The sequence below is a fragment of the Corapipo altera genome, unplaced genomic scaffold (genome assembly GCF_003945725.1).
Source record: "Corapipo altera isolate COAL_440 unplaced genomic scaffold, ASM394572v1 133, whole genome shotgun sequence".
NCBI classification, from domain to species: domain Eukaryota; kingdom Metazoa; phylum Chordata; class Aves; order Passeriformes; family Pipridae; genus Corapipo; species Corapipo altera.
The window spans coordinates 1,892,190-1,904,509 of NW_020884939.1; the positions used below are offsets into that span (position 1 = coordinate 1,892,190).

The 12,320-nt window shown below is 57.4% G+C and overlaps 1 protein-coding gene across 2 annotated transcripts in view; it reads right to left on the reverse strand.

Annotated features, from left to right (window-relative positions):
- The window catches only part of CDH23 (cadherin related 23), a 194,154-nt gene continuing 181,834 nt past the window's right edge, over positions 1-12,320 (reverse strand). Inside the window, exons 45-69 of one of the 2 annotated variants that reach the window (XM_027661026.1) lie at positions 11,649-11,774; positions 11,359-11,562; positions 10,683-11,141; positions 9,722-9,838; positions 9,005-9,229; positions 8,752-8,921; positions 8,356-8,493; positions 8,081-8,200; positions 7,475-7,652; positions 6,542-6,753; positions 5,803-5,997; positions 5,439-5,549; positions 5,154-5,283; positions 4,722-4,985; positions 4,463-4,624; positions 4,091-4,347; positions 3,753-3,850; positions 3,545-3,665; positions 3,293-3,372; positions 2,975-3,015; positions 2,614-2,674; positions 2,086-2,215; positions 1,882-2,004; positions 1,589-1,702; positions 1-647 (exon numbers count right to left, since the gene is read on the reverse strand). In XM_027661026.1, the coding sequence (XP_027516827.1) occupies positions 321-647; positions 1,589-1,702; positions 1,882-2,004; positions 2,086-2,215; positions 2,614-2,674; positions 2,975-3,015; positions 3,293-3,372; positions 3,545-3,665; positions 3,753-3,850; positions 4,091-4,347; positions 4,463-4,624; positions 4,722-4,985; positions 5,154-5,283; positions 5,439-5,549; positions 5,803-5,997; positions 6,542-6,753; positions 7,475-7,652; positions 8,081-8,200; positions 8,356-8,493; positions 8,752-8,921; positions 9,005-9,229; positions 9,722-9,838; positions 10,683-11,141; positions 11,359-11,562; positions 11,649-11,774 (4,163 nt within the window). In that variant the 3' untranslated portion in view covers positions 1-320. The remainder of the gene's footprint in view (positions 648-1,588; positions 1,703-1,881; positions 2,005-2,085; positions 2,216-2,613; positions 2,675-2,974; positions 3,016-3,292; positions 3,373-3,544; positions 3,666-3,752; positions 3,851-4,090; positions 4,348-4,462; positions 4,625-4,721; positions 4,986-5,153; positions 5,284-5,438; positions 5,550-5,802; positions 5,998-6,541; positions 6,754-7,474; positions 7,653-8,080; positions 8,201-8,355; positions 8,494-8,751; positions 8,922-9,004; positions 9,230-9,721; positions 9,839-10,682; positions 11,142-11,358; positions 11,563-11,648; positions 11,775-12,320) is intronic. The other variant, XM_027661025.1, reaches the window with a different exon arrangement.

Sequence of the window (12,320 nt, forward strand, 5' to 3'; positions counted from 1 at the left end):
TTTAAAAAAAAACCCCTTTTTTTTCCTTTGTTTTAATAAGAAAAATAAAAAAAAATTTAATGCTTTCATGGATAAATGACAGGCGAGTAAAAGCATTCCGGTCCTGAGAGCCCTTTCCCGGGGCCAAGCTCTCCGAGGCTGCTGGAGCGATCTGCACCGGTTAGCCTGGACTCCTTCTGCAGGGGAAGAGGGGGCCAAGCACCGGTCTCGGGGTGCCCCTGGCCCCCACCACGGCCCCCCTGGTCTGTGCTTCATCCCTGCCGGCCCCGGCTTGCCTAGAGGAGCACCACCACCACCCCCACTGCCACCACCGCCGCTCGTCATAACTCAGTGATCTCCAGAGGGCTCTCCATGATCACCTCCCGCATCTTGTGCAGGGGGGTGGACTTGGCCGACTCGGTGCGGGCATTGTGGTCGCTGTAGCCCCCGCAGTCAGCGGTCAGAGTCTCCAGCGAGCGGCCCAGCACCTTCTGGTCGTCCTCGGGCAGGCTGTTGAGGTCGGAGGCGAGCAGCGTGCCCGTGCTGCCGTGCACTACGTGGATGCCGTCGGGACCCTTCAGCTCCACCGGCTGCTTGTGTCGGAAGCGGAGGCTGCCCTGGCTGGGACTGCGCTCCTCCTCCTCCTCCTCCAGCTCCTTCTGGATCAGCTGCAAAAGAGCCATGGAGTGGGAGAATCACCGCCGTGGCCAGAGTAGCTCCTGGATCCCCTGGCTCCAAACCTCCTGCAATGCTGGAGTCCAGGAGGGATGGGCCCTCCTCTTCTGAAGCACCCTCAGAGCGTGGTGATGAGGATCACCAGGAGATGATCTCCAGCTGGGTCACTCAACCCTTGGCTGGATGTCCCAGCCCAGGCACTGGCCACCAGCTGGGTTGTGTCCTGCAGCAGCCCTCGCAGTGGCCAAGGAGGAGTTTGGACCCAGGCTGGGATTTTGGGTTGTATGAGGGTGGTGGGGCAGAAGGCAGACAGGAAAAGGAGTTGGAAGTGCTGGAGGGGGATAAAGACATGGATGGTGGAAGGCAGAGGGGTTGAAAGGCATCTCCCATCCCACTGCTCTCCTCTGCTCTCTTTGCCCCTTGTTTTGCCCTCCATGAAGGAGTGGAAGGCTGCAGAAGGACTTGCTTCTCCCCACACCAGTCTTCCTACACCACCACCTTCCATCCCAACCTTTTTTGCCTCAAAAACCTGCTGGGTTGACAGGCTCAGAGGAGCAGAAGGGAGGGAAGATGTTCCCCCCCAGTTTGGCCAGCCTTGGCAGAGGTGAAGAGCTGATGGACAGCTGATGGACACCTGATGGACACCCCACAAAGAGGAGGGATCCTCCTTCAGGAGGGACAGACCAGGGAAGAAGGTGCTGCTGATGCTCAGAGGAAACACAGAGGGTCAAGAGAGCTGGGGCGCTGTGGGGAACCAGCAGCCTCAGTGGAAAACCAACATCTGGCTCATTTTGGCCAAGCAGAGAATGGGGGGACCACTGGGTGATGGGGATCGAGGCCACGTGGAGTGACTGCAGCCTGTGGGACCGGGAAGACACACTGCATCCCAGAGGGCACGGCAAGCACCTCCCCATGCCCACGCACACCCCTCTACCTCCGAGACCGAGGAGCGGTCCCCCTGACTGGCGGTGGCCTTATGCACCATCCGCTGGGCAAAGAGCTTTTTCAAGCGCATGTAATCATCCAGGACCACCTTCAGGAGAGTGCCCTGGGTGGAGGGGGAGAGATGTGGGGTTACCCAGGGGACACAGTTTGATGGGAGGGAGGCTGGCCTCATGCCAGCAGTTTTTGGAGCGACATCACCCTCGGGCACCGCCGCTGCAAACCTGGGAGGTGTAGCAGTAGGAGAAGACCCCTCGGTGGGGGATGCCTGCACCCAACACTCACCTTGATGGGTCCCTCCCGCATGATCTGCCCCAGCTTGGCAATGTTGTCGTACTCCTGGATGGCTGCGCGCAGGTAGCGGTCGTCCTCGGGCTTGGCTGCCGAAGGCTCTCTCCCGAAGGTCCCCTGCAGGAGGAGAGAGCAGCTGAGGAGGTGGCACAGGTGACAGGCGTGGGGAGATGTGTCCTGGCGGGGGCCGTGTCTCACGTGGGTGCGGGCAGGGCTGTTCCAGAGGTCTGTGATCTCGCTCAGGTTCTCGGGTAGGTCGTCCTCGTGCTCCGCCTGTGCCGCCAGCTCCATGTTCCTGCAGAAGGGGTCCAGCCACACTGGGTTGGCCCTGCCCAGAGGAGAGGAACAGCCATCAGCGCAGGCAAAGAGCAGCAGTACCCCTAACCCCATCCAGAGCCCAGATACTGAGGTTGTGCTGCCTCCTTCTGCCCTGCACAGATAGGAATTCGGCTGCTCTGGATCCAGATGTGTGCCAACACCTGCTCATCGTCTCTGCTTGCCCCAAACCTGGCCAGGATTGGCAGAGATGGAGTCACAGGAGAAAGCACAAGCTTTTTTTGCTTTGAAAGCTCTCAAGACAAGCACGTGCCCCAGGGCCAGAGCTGCACTCCAGACAGAGCAGAGCAGCAGGACATCACGTCTCCACCTCCAAATGCCTCTGGCTGCTCTTGGGAGCGGTCAGCAACCCCAAGAGGTTGCCCATTAGAGAGGAAGGGAAGCACTCACCCATCAAAGGAGTACTTGTTAGTGTTTGGCATGTCCATGATGTCCATGAAACCTCTGTTTCCTGCAAAGGCAGGGACGGCGGTTACAGCACAGCCCGTCAGTGGGCTGAGCAGCAAATCACAGCGTGACACTTCTTTACCAGGGAGGAAAACTGTGCAACCAAAAAGGCACCAGTGGTGTGAGAAACACTCAGGGATGTGGCTGATAATGCAAAGCCTGGATGCTGGGAAAAGCTTCCCACCATCACGCCTCGCTGGGCAGGATCACTGCTGATGCATCCCCTGCTCTCCCTGTGTTCCCCCTCTGTGCTCTCCATGCACCCCCTCTCTCATGCAGCTGGGACACCCCAAACACTGCTCACCAGTGGAGCCAGCCACTATGGCTTTCAGTTTCCTTTTGTGCCTGCAAAAGAAACACAGGACGGAAAATAAGGAAGATGCTGAAAAGGAGAGTGACACACAGACTTGCAATAACCCTTCACACAGAGACACCATAAGGCTGGTAAGCATGAAGGGGAGAGGTGCTGTCAGCATTAACATGATATATTTTGGAAGAAGAGGTGTTGGGAAGCTGATGCCCTCCTTTGTTTGCTGGCATTTCCAGGGCTGAGAGCAGACACGCGGGTCCCTAGCCCGCAGGGACATTGCAGCTGGTGGGGCAGAGCTTGGGGGTTACTCACACTGTCCTGTAGTACCAGTTCATGAGGATGAAGAGCATGGCAGCCAGGAAGAGCAGGACGGCCAGCACGATGATTGCCATCTGGGAGAGACAGAGGGGTGGTGGAAACCTCCGGCATGGAGCCAGCACCCGGTGGTGGGCACGCACTCGAAATTATGAGGGTGAAACATCTCTCCAGTCCATGGCCAGTCCCCATCAGAAGGGACGTGGCCCCACCTGTGAGAAGCATCTCCAGCCCAAGCTGGGCCACTACCTGCAGAGCTGAGAGGTCATCTGGCGCCCGGGCAGTGATGGCAGGCTGCACGTCCAGCACGTTGTAGTTCCTGAAGAGATTCCTCAACTGCTCCTTGTTCTCGTCTATCATCTGAATAACCCTGGGAAGAGAAGGGTTGCTTGGGCATCTTGACATTAATGAGGGTCCCCGAGGCCCCACGGGGTGGGTGATGGGCCAGGGGACGTACCGCTCCACGTCCAGGATGCGGTTGGTCTCCCTATTCACCACGTGGATCAGCAGCTCCGTCTGTGCGAAGTTCACCCGACCTTTCTTGTCAACGTGGAACTGGGAAGACACAACAAGGTCTGCAAGTGTGGGAGAGGCCTCTCCTCCTGGGTGTGCCCCGAGGTTGCTCAAGGTAGTAGGAGACCCTCAAAAGCATCACTCTGGACCCCTTGGATCCAATCCATCACCTTTAGAGCTCAGGGGTGTCTATGGCTTACAGACAGGACTCTCACACAAGAGACCTCCCAAGCAGCATCTGGAAGGGAGTTACCAACCCCTCAAAGCAGCCTCCAAGGTTACCTGCACGTCATCCGTGTTGACGATGGCGCCCGTGATGTTGGAGAGCAGGCTGATGAACTCCTCCTCAAACTGCCTGACTTTGTCGGGGATCTCGTTGATGATGATTTTGACCCGCTGGTCATCCCGCAGGATGTAAATCCCCACAATGGCAGTGTCATTGTGGCCCACCAGGTCAGAGGCCATGATGTCCACCACAAAGTAGCCGGGGTTGTAGGCCGTGAAGAGGTCGAAAGTTCGCAGGATCCCATCAAGAGTTCCTGCGGGATGGATGGTCACAAGCCCGGGATTAGTGATCTGGCCATGGGGACATCTTTGGCCATAGAGATGTCTGTGGCCAAGGCCCTGTGCTCCAGGGACATGCAGGGTACTCACCGATGCTGAAGATGTTGGCCACCTCCTCGGAGTCATTGGAGTGCTGCTTGATGTAGCGGATACCCAGGATGTTGTACAGGACCAGGCTGTTATTGCCCACGTCGGCGTCCACGGCGACCACTCTGATCAGCTCTGACCCCACCTTGGCATCGGTGGCAACCCCTTTGAGAGAGAGATGGGAAAGGGACCTGGGGCCAAGCTGGCTCTCACTGCCCCACCATCCTGCTGGTGCCCCCCCCCAGCCCCTGGCACCCCTTACCCGCCGTGTACTCCGACTTGGTGAACTGGGGGGACTGGTCATTGATGTCGTCCAGGAAGATCCGCACCTCCTGAAGGGTCAGGTCCCCGCTGAGGTCCCAGAGCTGGGCTCTGCCTGCCCGCTGGCCCCGGGGAGGGGACCAGTTCCTCTGGCTGGATGCTTTGACAATGATGGAGTAGCATGGCTCCTTCTCTCGGTCCAGGTCTCTCAAGACTTTCAGCTTCCCCTCTCGGCTCAGCTGGAAGTTGCTCTCCTGATTCCCAGCTGAGTGTAGAAAGGGGTCCCCAGTAAGTCCCCTTTGGGCTTGGCATTTCCAAAATGCCACCTTGCCCATTGACTAGGGCAGAGAGGCAGCAAGGAGATGATGGGAGTAATGGAGACCCTTGGTGAAGGGTGTGCAGGGGGGCACAGAGCTGCCATCTCAGCACCCACCTGCTATGAAGTAGTAGACGATGGCATTGGAGCCCTCATCCGCATCCACTGCCCCGGTGACGTTCCCCACCACGGTGCCCGGCTGTGAGTGCTCTGGGATGGAGAGTGCCTGGTACTGGGGACTGTCCCTCTGCCAGAGCGCCCGAGAGAAAGGAATGTTGTGAGCACTGAGGTTGCTTTAAATAAAAGCAGACAGATCCCATCGCGCTCCCCACCATGGTGACACCCAGCTGTGCTTGCTCCCTGTATCCCCTGTGTCCCACCCCCTTCATCCTAGTGCCTTACGGGTGGCCTGAGGAATACGGGCTCGTTGTCATCGATGTCATCGAGCGCGACCTGGAGGGGCTGCATGGTCTCGTAGGGTGGCTGGCCCTGGTCACAGGCCACGATGATCAGCTGGGGAGAGAGGCAAAAGGGCCATCCTGGGCCTTTGGCCTGGGATATTGAGGGGATTCAACAGGGAACTGGGAGCTGGCCCACCAGGATGCAACTCCCTGATGGCACATGATGACCACCCAGTTCCTGCTAAGGTGTGATATCCTCACAACTGTGGCAGCTGACCCCACTCCCACCACATCACCCTCATCCCACCAGCCCCACACTGGACCCACAGTCTCAAGGACTGCCCCGACCACCCCGCTTGGCTCACGTTGTACACTGCCTGCTTCTCCCGGTCCAGCCGCATGGCCGTCTGGATCAGCCCGCTGGCCGAGTCGATGCTGAAATACTCCCAGTCTTTGTTCCCTGCCCCGGTTTTCAGCAGGTTGTAGAGCACCACTCCGTTGAGACCCTCATCTTTGTCCGTGGCATAGACCTCGTAGACGTTGGACCGCAGGGGGATCTCCTGCTTGCACACACACAGCCCTTCAGCATTGCATGTGAGCCCCCTGCTCCCCCCACCCCTCCAAATCCCCTTGGTCCAAAACCCCTTGGGTTTGGAGGTCAGTAAGCTCCCACTACCCAAAGCCCAGGTGGGGGCTGGAGACATGGAGCTGTGATTCCCTTCTGTGGGGTGGGTGCTCCGTGCACGCACTGGGGACTGGCTGAGTCAAGCTCGGCTTCCCAGAAAGGAGAAACATCTTAAATGTCAGCATTTTCAAACCATGTTTATAAACAGGCTCCGCACGCAGTGGCTGACTGTTCACTTATTTTGAGTGCTGCTGGGGTTTCTGTTCCCCAAAACTGGCCCAGCATCCCCATTCACACGTATGGAGAGAGGCTGTTTTCGAACGTCCAGCCCCATGACCCAAACCTTCTTGCCACATGTTAAATCAAGGTCTTGTTCCATCCCCAGTGGAGATGGGAGATTGGATTTTGCTGCTGATCAGCAGGAGTGCCCCTAGCCAGTCTCAACATGCCATGACCCTGCTCCCTCTCAAGGGATTTACCTCCTTGATGTGCAGGATGGTGCCGTTGGGTGGGCGGACGAAGACAGGGCGGTTGTCGTTGATGTCGATGACCTCGATGTGAAGCATCGTCGTCCCCCAGAGAGGGGGGTGCCCCTTGTCTGTGGCTACCACAGTCAGGTTGAACCGCTCATAGGACTGCAGGCGCCGCCGGGATGTGACAAGCCCGGAGTCTTTATTGATTTTGAAAGCCTCTAGGGGCAGAAAAACCCCACATCTCTGGCTCAGGACACTTGGCACCACATAAATTATTAGAAATGAGTGTAGCAGCTGAAGTACACCCCTCACTAGTGGGAAATCCCTGTCAAGGGGTGATGGAGAAGAGCGCAGCCAGGGGTGTCTCAGGGTTTTCAGAGCATCCCTGCCCACTGACACATCCTTGTCTCTCGGCCCTACTCCCTGGTCACCCCTGTCTGTGTTTCACTCCTGCCCAGGCTGGGACAGTGGAGCCAGAGTAGTCCATGGGTCTCAGGAAAATGGATGTTCTGCCATTCCCCTCTACCTTTATGCTGGCTTTTGCCTGATTTCTATAATTTCTCAGTGTGCAGATATAGGATTTCAGGCACTATCACTATCCACCCACACCTCCTAGCCCTTCCTAGCCCTCACCTAAAGCAGGCAGTGAGTTTGCTCCAAGACACACTTGTGTACACAGCAAGTCTTGCTGGGGTGGGGGAGACAAGGATAAGCTAAGGCCGAGCTGCAGGATAAGGCAAGCAAAGTCATAACATCCCACACCATGAGGAACTGTGGAGCAGGAGCGACAGCCTCACGCTTTCAGTATTGCTTCCAGAGTGCGTGTGGAATGTTGCTTCCAACCAGCTGCAGGAGACGGGGTATAGGCTTGATGCCTGTGTCTCCTCCCTCATCGCAACCCTCCTCCCTGGGGAAGAGCTCCCTGTCCCCAGCACCTACCTGCTCCAGGACCCTCGATGCTGTAGGTCACCACGCCGCTGTCTCCTTCGTCCAGGTCAGTGGCAGTCATGGTGATCACCGACGTCCCCGCCGGTTCGTTCTCGTAGACACTGGTGCTGAAGTGGCTCTTGCTGAACTGGGGCCTGACGTCGTTGATGTCCAGGACTGTGATCAGCACCTTTGACAAAGCACAGCCAGCAGGGTGAGGTGAGGCTGGAGAAGGCTGGGCAGCCCCCAGGGGCCATACCCCTGCTGTAATTCACAGCTCTGCTGCCGGAGCACGGTGCCCTTCCTGCCGTTTGTTTAACTCTGCTGGCTGAATTCCTGCCTCCAACAATGGGGGCTGCCATGGCTGGGGCCCCCATTCATGCTGGAGCACTTGTAGACAATAGTGTCACCCTCCCCTGCCCCTCCTGCTCCGTCCCCTCCTGCTGTCCCCTGTGGCACAAAGTGCCCTGCACCACCCATGCCACAGCCCCTGGAGTTATCTGCTCTTCCTTCTGCCTAATTCCTCCCCAGGTCAGCCACTGAGGAAAAAAGCTGCAGCTTTATCACCTTCTTGCTAGTACCACCACATGAAGGGTGGTGGGAGGAGGAGAGTCCTACCTGCACAGAGTTCTCCCGGCGGTTACTGGAGACATCCCCAGGGTTGTCCCTGGCCACAGCTGTCAGTGTGTAGTGATCCTTCTTCTCCCGGTCCAGGGCTGACAGGATGTAGATGTCACCCTGCAGCACACAGAGACCTTCAGGTGGACCTCGTCTGGCAGAGCTGGTACTCGAGAAGGGGTAGAAGGTGAGGTGTGGGAGCAAGGCACAAGTTGGGACCATTTCAGCCTCCCCTCCCTTTCCCCACTCTGCTCCAGCCTTGACTGGCTCCTTACCGTGTTGGGATTTATCCCAAACTTGCCCTCTCCATCCCTCAGGCTGTACTGGATGAGAGCAAACTGCCCAGAATCCGCATCAGTGGCCTTGATTGTCAGAATGACCGTCCCCAGTGGTACATCCTCAAAGACAGCTTTCTGCAAGCAAAGGAAGCAGGCAGGACTGATTGGTTCATCATGTGCTCTTTTAGTGGGCAGTAGCCAAGGGTGTAGGGTGGCATCCAAGGGTGGGCACAGCCAGACCCAGAGCAAGCTGTTCACACAGAGAGCATTGCTGGGCTGACCATCTTCTTCAAATGGTCCAAGCACAGAGGGAAGAGAAGGTGTCCCTAGAGAACCTCACCTGGTAATCACTGCCCAGCCCCACATGGAGTTTAACAGGGGAGCCCAGCTTACCTGGTAGGATAGTTGAGTGAAAATAGGGTTGTTGTCATTGATGTCCACAATCTGGAGGTACACAGGGATCTCAGCGGATCTGCGGGGAGAGCCGTTGTCGGAAGCTCGGACGGTGAAGTTCAGCCACTGCACCTCCTCATAGTCCACCGTCCTGTTGGCCACAACCTTCCCTGGAGGAGGGTAGACCTTGAAATGAGAAACCTGCCCAAAGTCACCACCCTGCCCCAGACTCCCACCTCTCCAGGCCACCGACCTGCTGACTGGTCTTCGAGACAGGCATAACCTTCCGGAGAGAGGTTCAGCAGCTCATAGGTGATCTGCCCATTGGCACCTTTGTCTGGGTCCACTGCTGAGATGGAGATGAGCGTGGTGCCCTGCGTGGCTCCCTCCAGGATCCTCTCGGTGAAATAGGTGACCCCAAAGGGGCGGAAGCGGGGTGTGTTGTCATTGACATCCAAGATGTTGATTGTCAGCTTGGCTGTGGCCATGTGGAGACCACAGAGGGAGAGAAAGAGAACGAGTCAGAAGGAGAAGGGAAGGAAGGATGGGAGGAAGGAGGGTGTAAAGCCAGAAGTGTAAAACTCCAGGAGAGCCAAGTGGTGCTCGTTCATCACAAAAAATTGCAATATTCCCCAAAGCCACTACACTTTGGTCTGTGTGTGTCTTCTCACACAGAATTTACCAGGAGCAGGGTGGCAAGACATGGTGGGGATGGTAATGAAGAAATGGGTGTCTCCCATATTACAGTTATGGGCAAACGGTCCCCTCCATTCCCAGTGCAGCCCTGGAATGTCTGGGACATTCTCTAAAGGAGCACTCAGGGTAGAACTGGAACCTTATGGGATTACTCCCTCTGGAATTGTCACTGATCAGGATGGAGAGGGAGGTGGGAGAGCTGCTGACTACACAGAAGCTGCACTGGTGCCTGGGAAGGGCCCCTGGCAACTGCCAGCCCTGTCCCCCCACTTACCGTTGGGCACACTGACTGAGTGGTCGATGACTTCGCTGGCATTGTCGTGGACAGAGATGGTGACCTCGTAGGAGGCCACTAGTTCACGGTTGAGGGGACTTTTGACCTTCACAGCTCCTGGGAACCCCAAAAAGACAGATGTCACAGGCTGTGCCTGTGCCCCCCTGCCCCAAGGACCCTCGGCAGGGCAGTGTGTACCAACCAACTGCTGCACCCTGGGCTGCACTTGTTCTCCTTCCTCTCCAAATGTTAAGTGGGAAAAACACTTGATAGCTACAGGAGACAACTTCTCTCCCCCTGCTCTCCACCTTCTGCCTTCCTGTCTCCTCTGCTCTGCCCAGCCAACAGGTTCTCACATGGCCTCAGCCAGGTAAGGGTTTGGGTTGTGCATCCAAGAGGGGTTTGGGAGCAACTGCTGCTGCTTCCCTGTACAACCCCATCCACCTCAGCTCAGCATCTTTAACAACCTGGTTCTGTATCCTTTCCAACAAGGGCATTTTTCTTTCCAGATGTGGGGTGCTCCTGGCTCTTATTCCCCAAAAGTAGAGCCCACCTCCTACCCCAGAGTGACCCTTCTTCTCCCCCAGTGAGGGTGTTCATGTCCAGTTTGCCAAGGCTGAGCAGTCCCTGGCCCGCACTGGGGCTGCCAGTGGAGATGGTTGAGATGGAGGGAGATGGATGGCACAGAGACACAAATGAGCACAGACACAGAGACAAACCTGCTAGGCTGAGAGCCGGAAAAGAAAGAAAAGGGTTAATTAAGTCAGTCAGTCAGGGAAGAGAAGACAGGGCAGGGTGAGACAGGACAGCTGGAGGAGGACAGCAGGGAGGCAGGAGAGGTGCATCATCTCCCCATGCCTTGGACACCTACCTCCAGGCAGAGAAGAAGAAGAAGAAGCAGCAGAAGCAGAAACAAGGAGAGGGGTCCACACTGCCTATGTCGCCCTTCCCGTTCTCCTACCTGTCCTAAAATCCACCGTGAACGCTCCTTGCTGTTCAGGCACCAGCGCGTCCGTGTCGTCGCGGGCCACAATCTCCAGCAGGTAATATTCCAGGCGAGGGTGCAAGTCCCGGTCGATGGCAGTCACCTGGGCCACCACGGTGCCAGGGGCAGCTGACTCGGGCACACTGACCGTTTGGACGGGGTTGATGAACTCAGGCCGGCAGTCGTTGATGTCGTCGATGACAATGCTGACGGTGGCGGTGCCCGAGAGCGCCGGCGTGCCCTGGTCCACGGCCACCACCACCAGCCGGTAGGAATCCCGCTCCTCCCGGTCGATGGTGGTGTGGGCCACGCGGATCACCCCCGTGGTGGCATCAATCAGGAACCTGTCCTGGCCACCACTCTCAATCCGGTAATCCAGCTGTTGGTTGAGGCCACTGTCAGCATCCGTGGCTGTTACCTGGAGGACGGAGAAGCCTAGAAAGGTGGGACACAGCCCTCTCAAGTGAGGGCTGGAGGGCAGCAGTAACAAGCCCTTGACCCCAAAATACCATCAAGCAACATGGGCAGCCCTAATTCCCAGATTTTCCCTTCAACCCCGTCCTGGTCAACCGTGACACTGGGAGTTGGATCTTCACAGTCCCAGGGGGACACCCAGGTCTCCCCATCACCCACCCTCACACCCAGCCCTGACCTGGGGGGCTGTTTTCCAACAGCCGCGCTCTGATGAATGCTGGCTGGAAGACAGGGCGGTTGTCATTGTCATCCAGGATGGTCACTGTCAGGCTGGCAGTGCTGTTCAGCCCCCCCACGTCACGAGCCACCAGTGTGAACTCCAGGTGAGGGTCCAGCAAAGCCTCTCGGTCTATCACAGCACCGGCCTTCACTGAAACAACACCTAGAGAAGGGGAAAAGCCTGGTGACAGACCCCACAGGTGCCTGGTGGCCCTGGGCTAGGGATAGGGACCAGCTGAGCCACCCCACCTGTCTTGCTGTCAATAATAAAGACATCCAGGGATGACTTCAGGAGCTGGTAGGTCACCACAGCGTTGCTGCCCTGGTCAGCATCCAGAGCTAGGATAGGTCCACTGAGCATCGTGACCAGAGTCCCTGGATGGGATGATAAGCATTAGGGTGGGTGGTAAACCCCTGCTGAGCCCTCCTCCCACCCTGGTGACACATGAGGGACAGCAATGAATGGATGGAGGAGGTGACAGAGCGGGGCCTTGTGGGGTACAAGGCAGTGGGGGGGGAGCTGCTGCAGCCTTGCAGACCGACTCGTGAGCCCAGGAGAGGCGGTGGGACATCCAACTAAAAACAAACAGACAGACACATCCATCAGATAGGGCAGCACCAGCACCCTGCTGCCGAGGGTGCCACCTGGAGGCACACCAACCATTCACCTGGGATGTCCCACAACGGTGGGACAGGATACCTGAGGCCTTGGAGCAGGGAGCAATTTAAATGGCAGGAAGGCAAAAGAGAAAAACCCCAGTATTACTAGCCCTTTGTCTGGGAAGTGGCTACCTGGACAGGCTGGACTCTTTTATCTCTAACCCCTGGAGCAAGGTGGCTCTAGGTGATGGAGACATGGCAGCCCATCCCCTGCATGGATGCTGGGGAGGTGGGTGCCCTCAAGGCTGCCCCCAGGGCTCG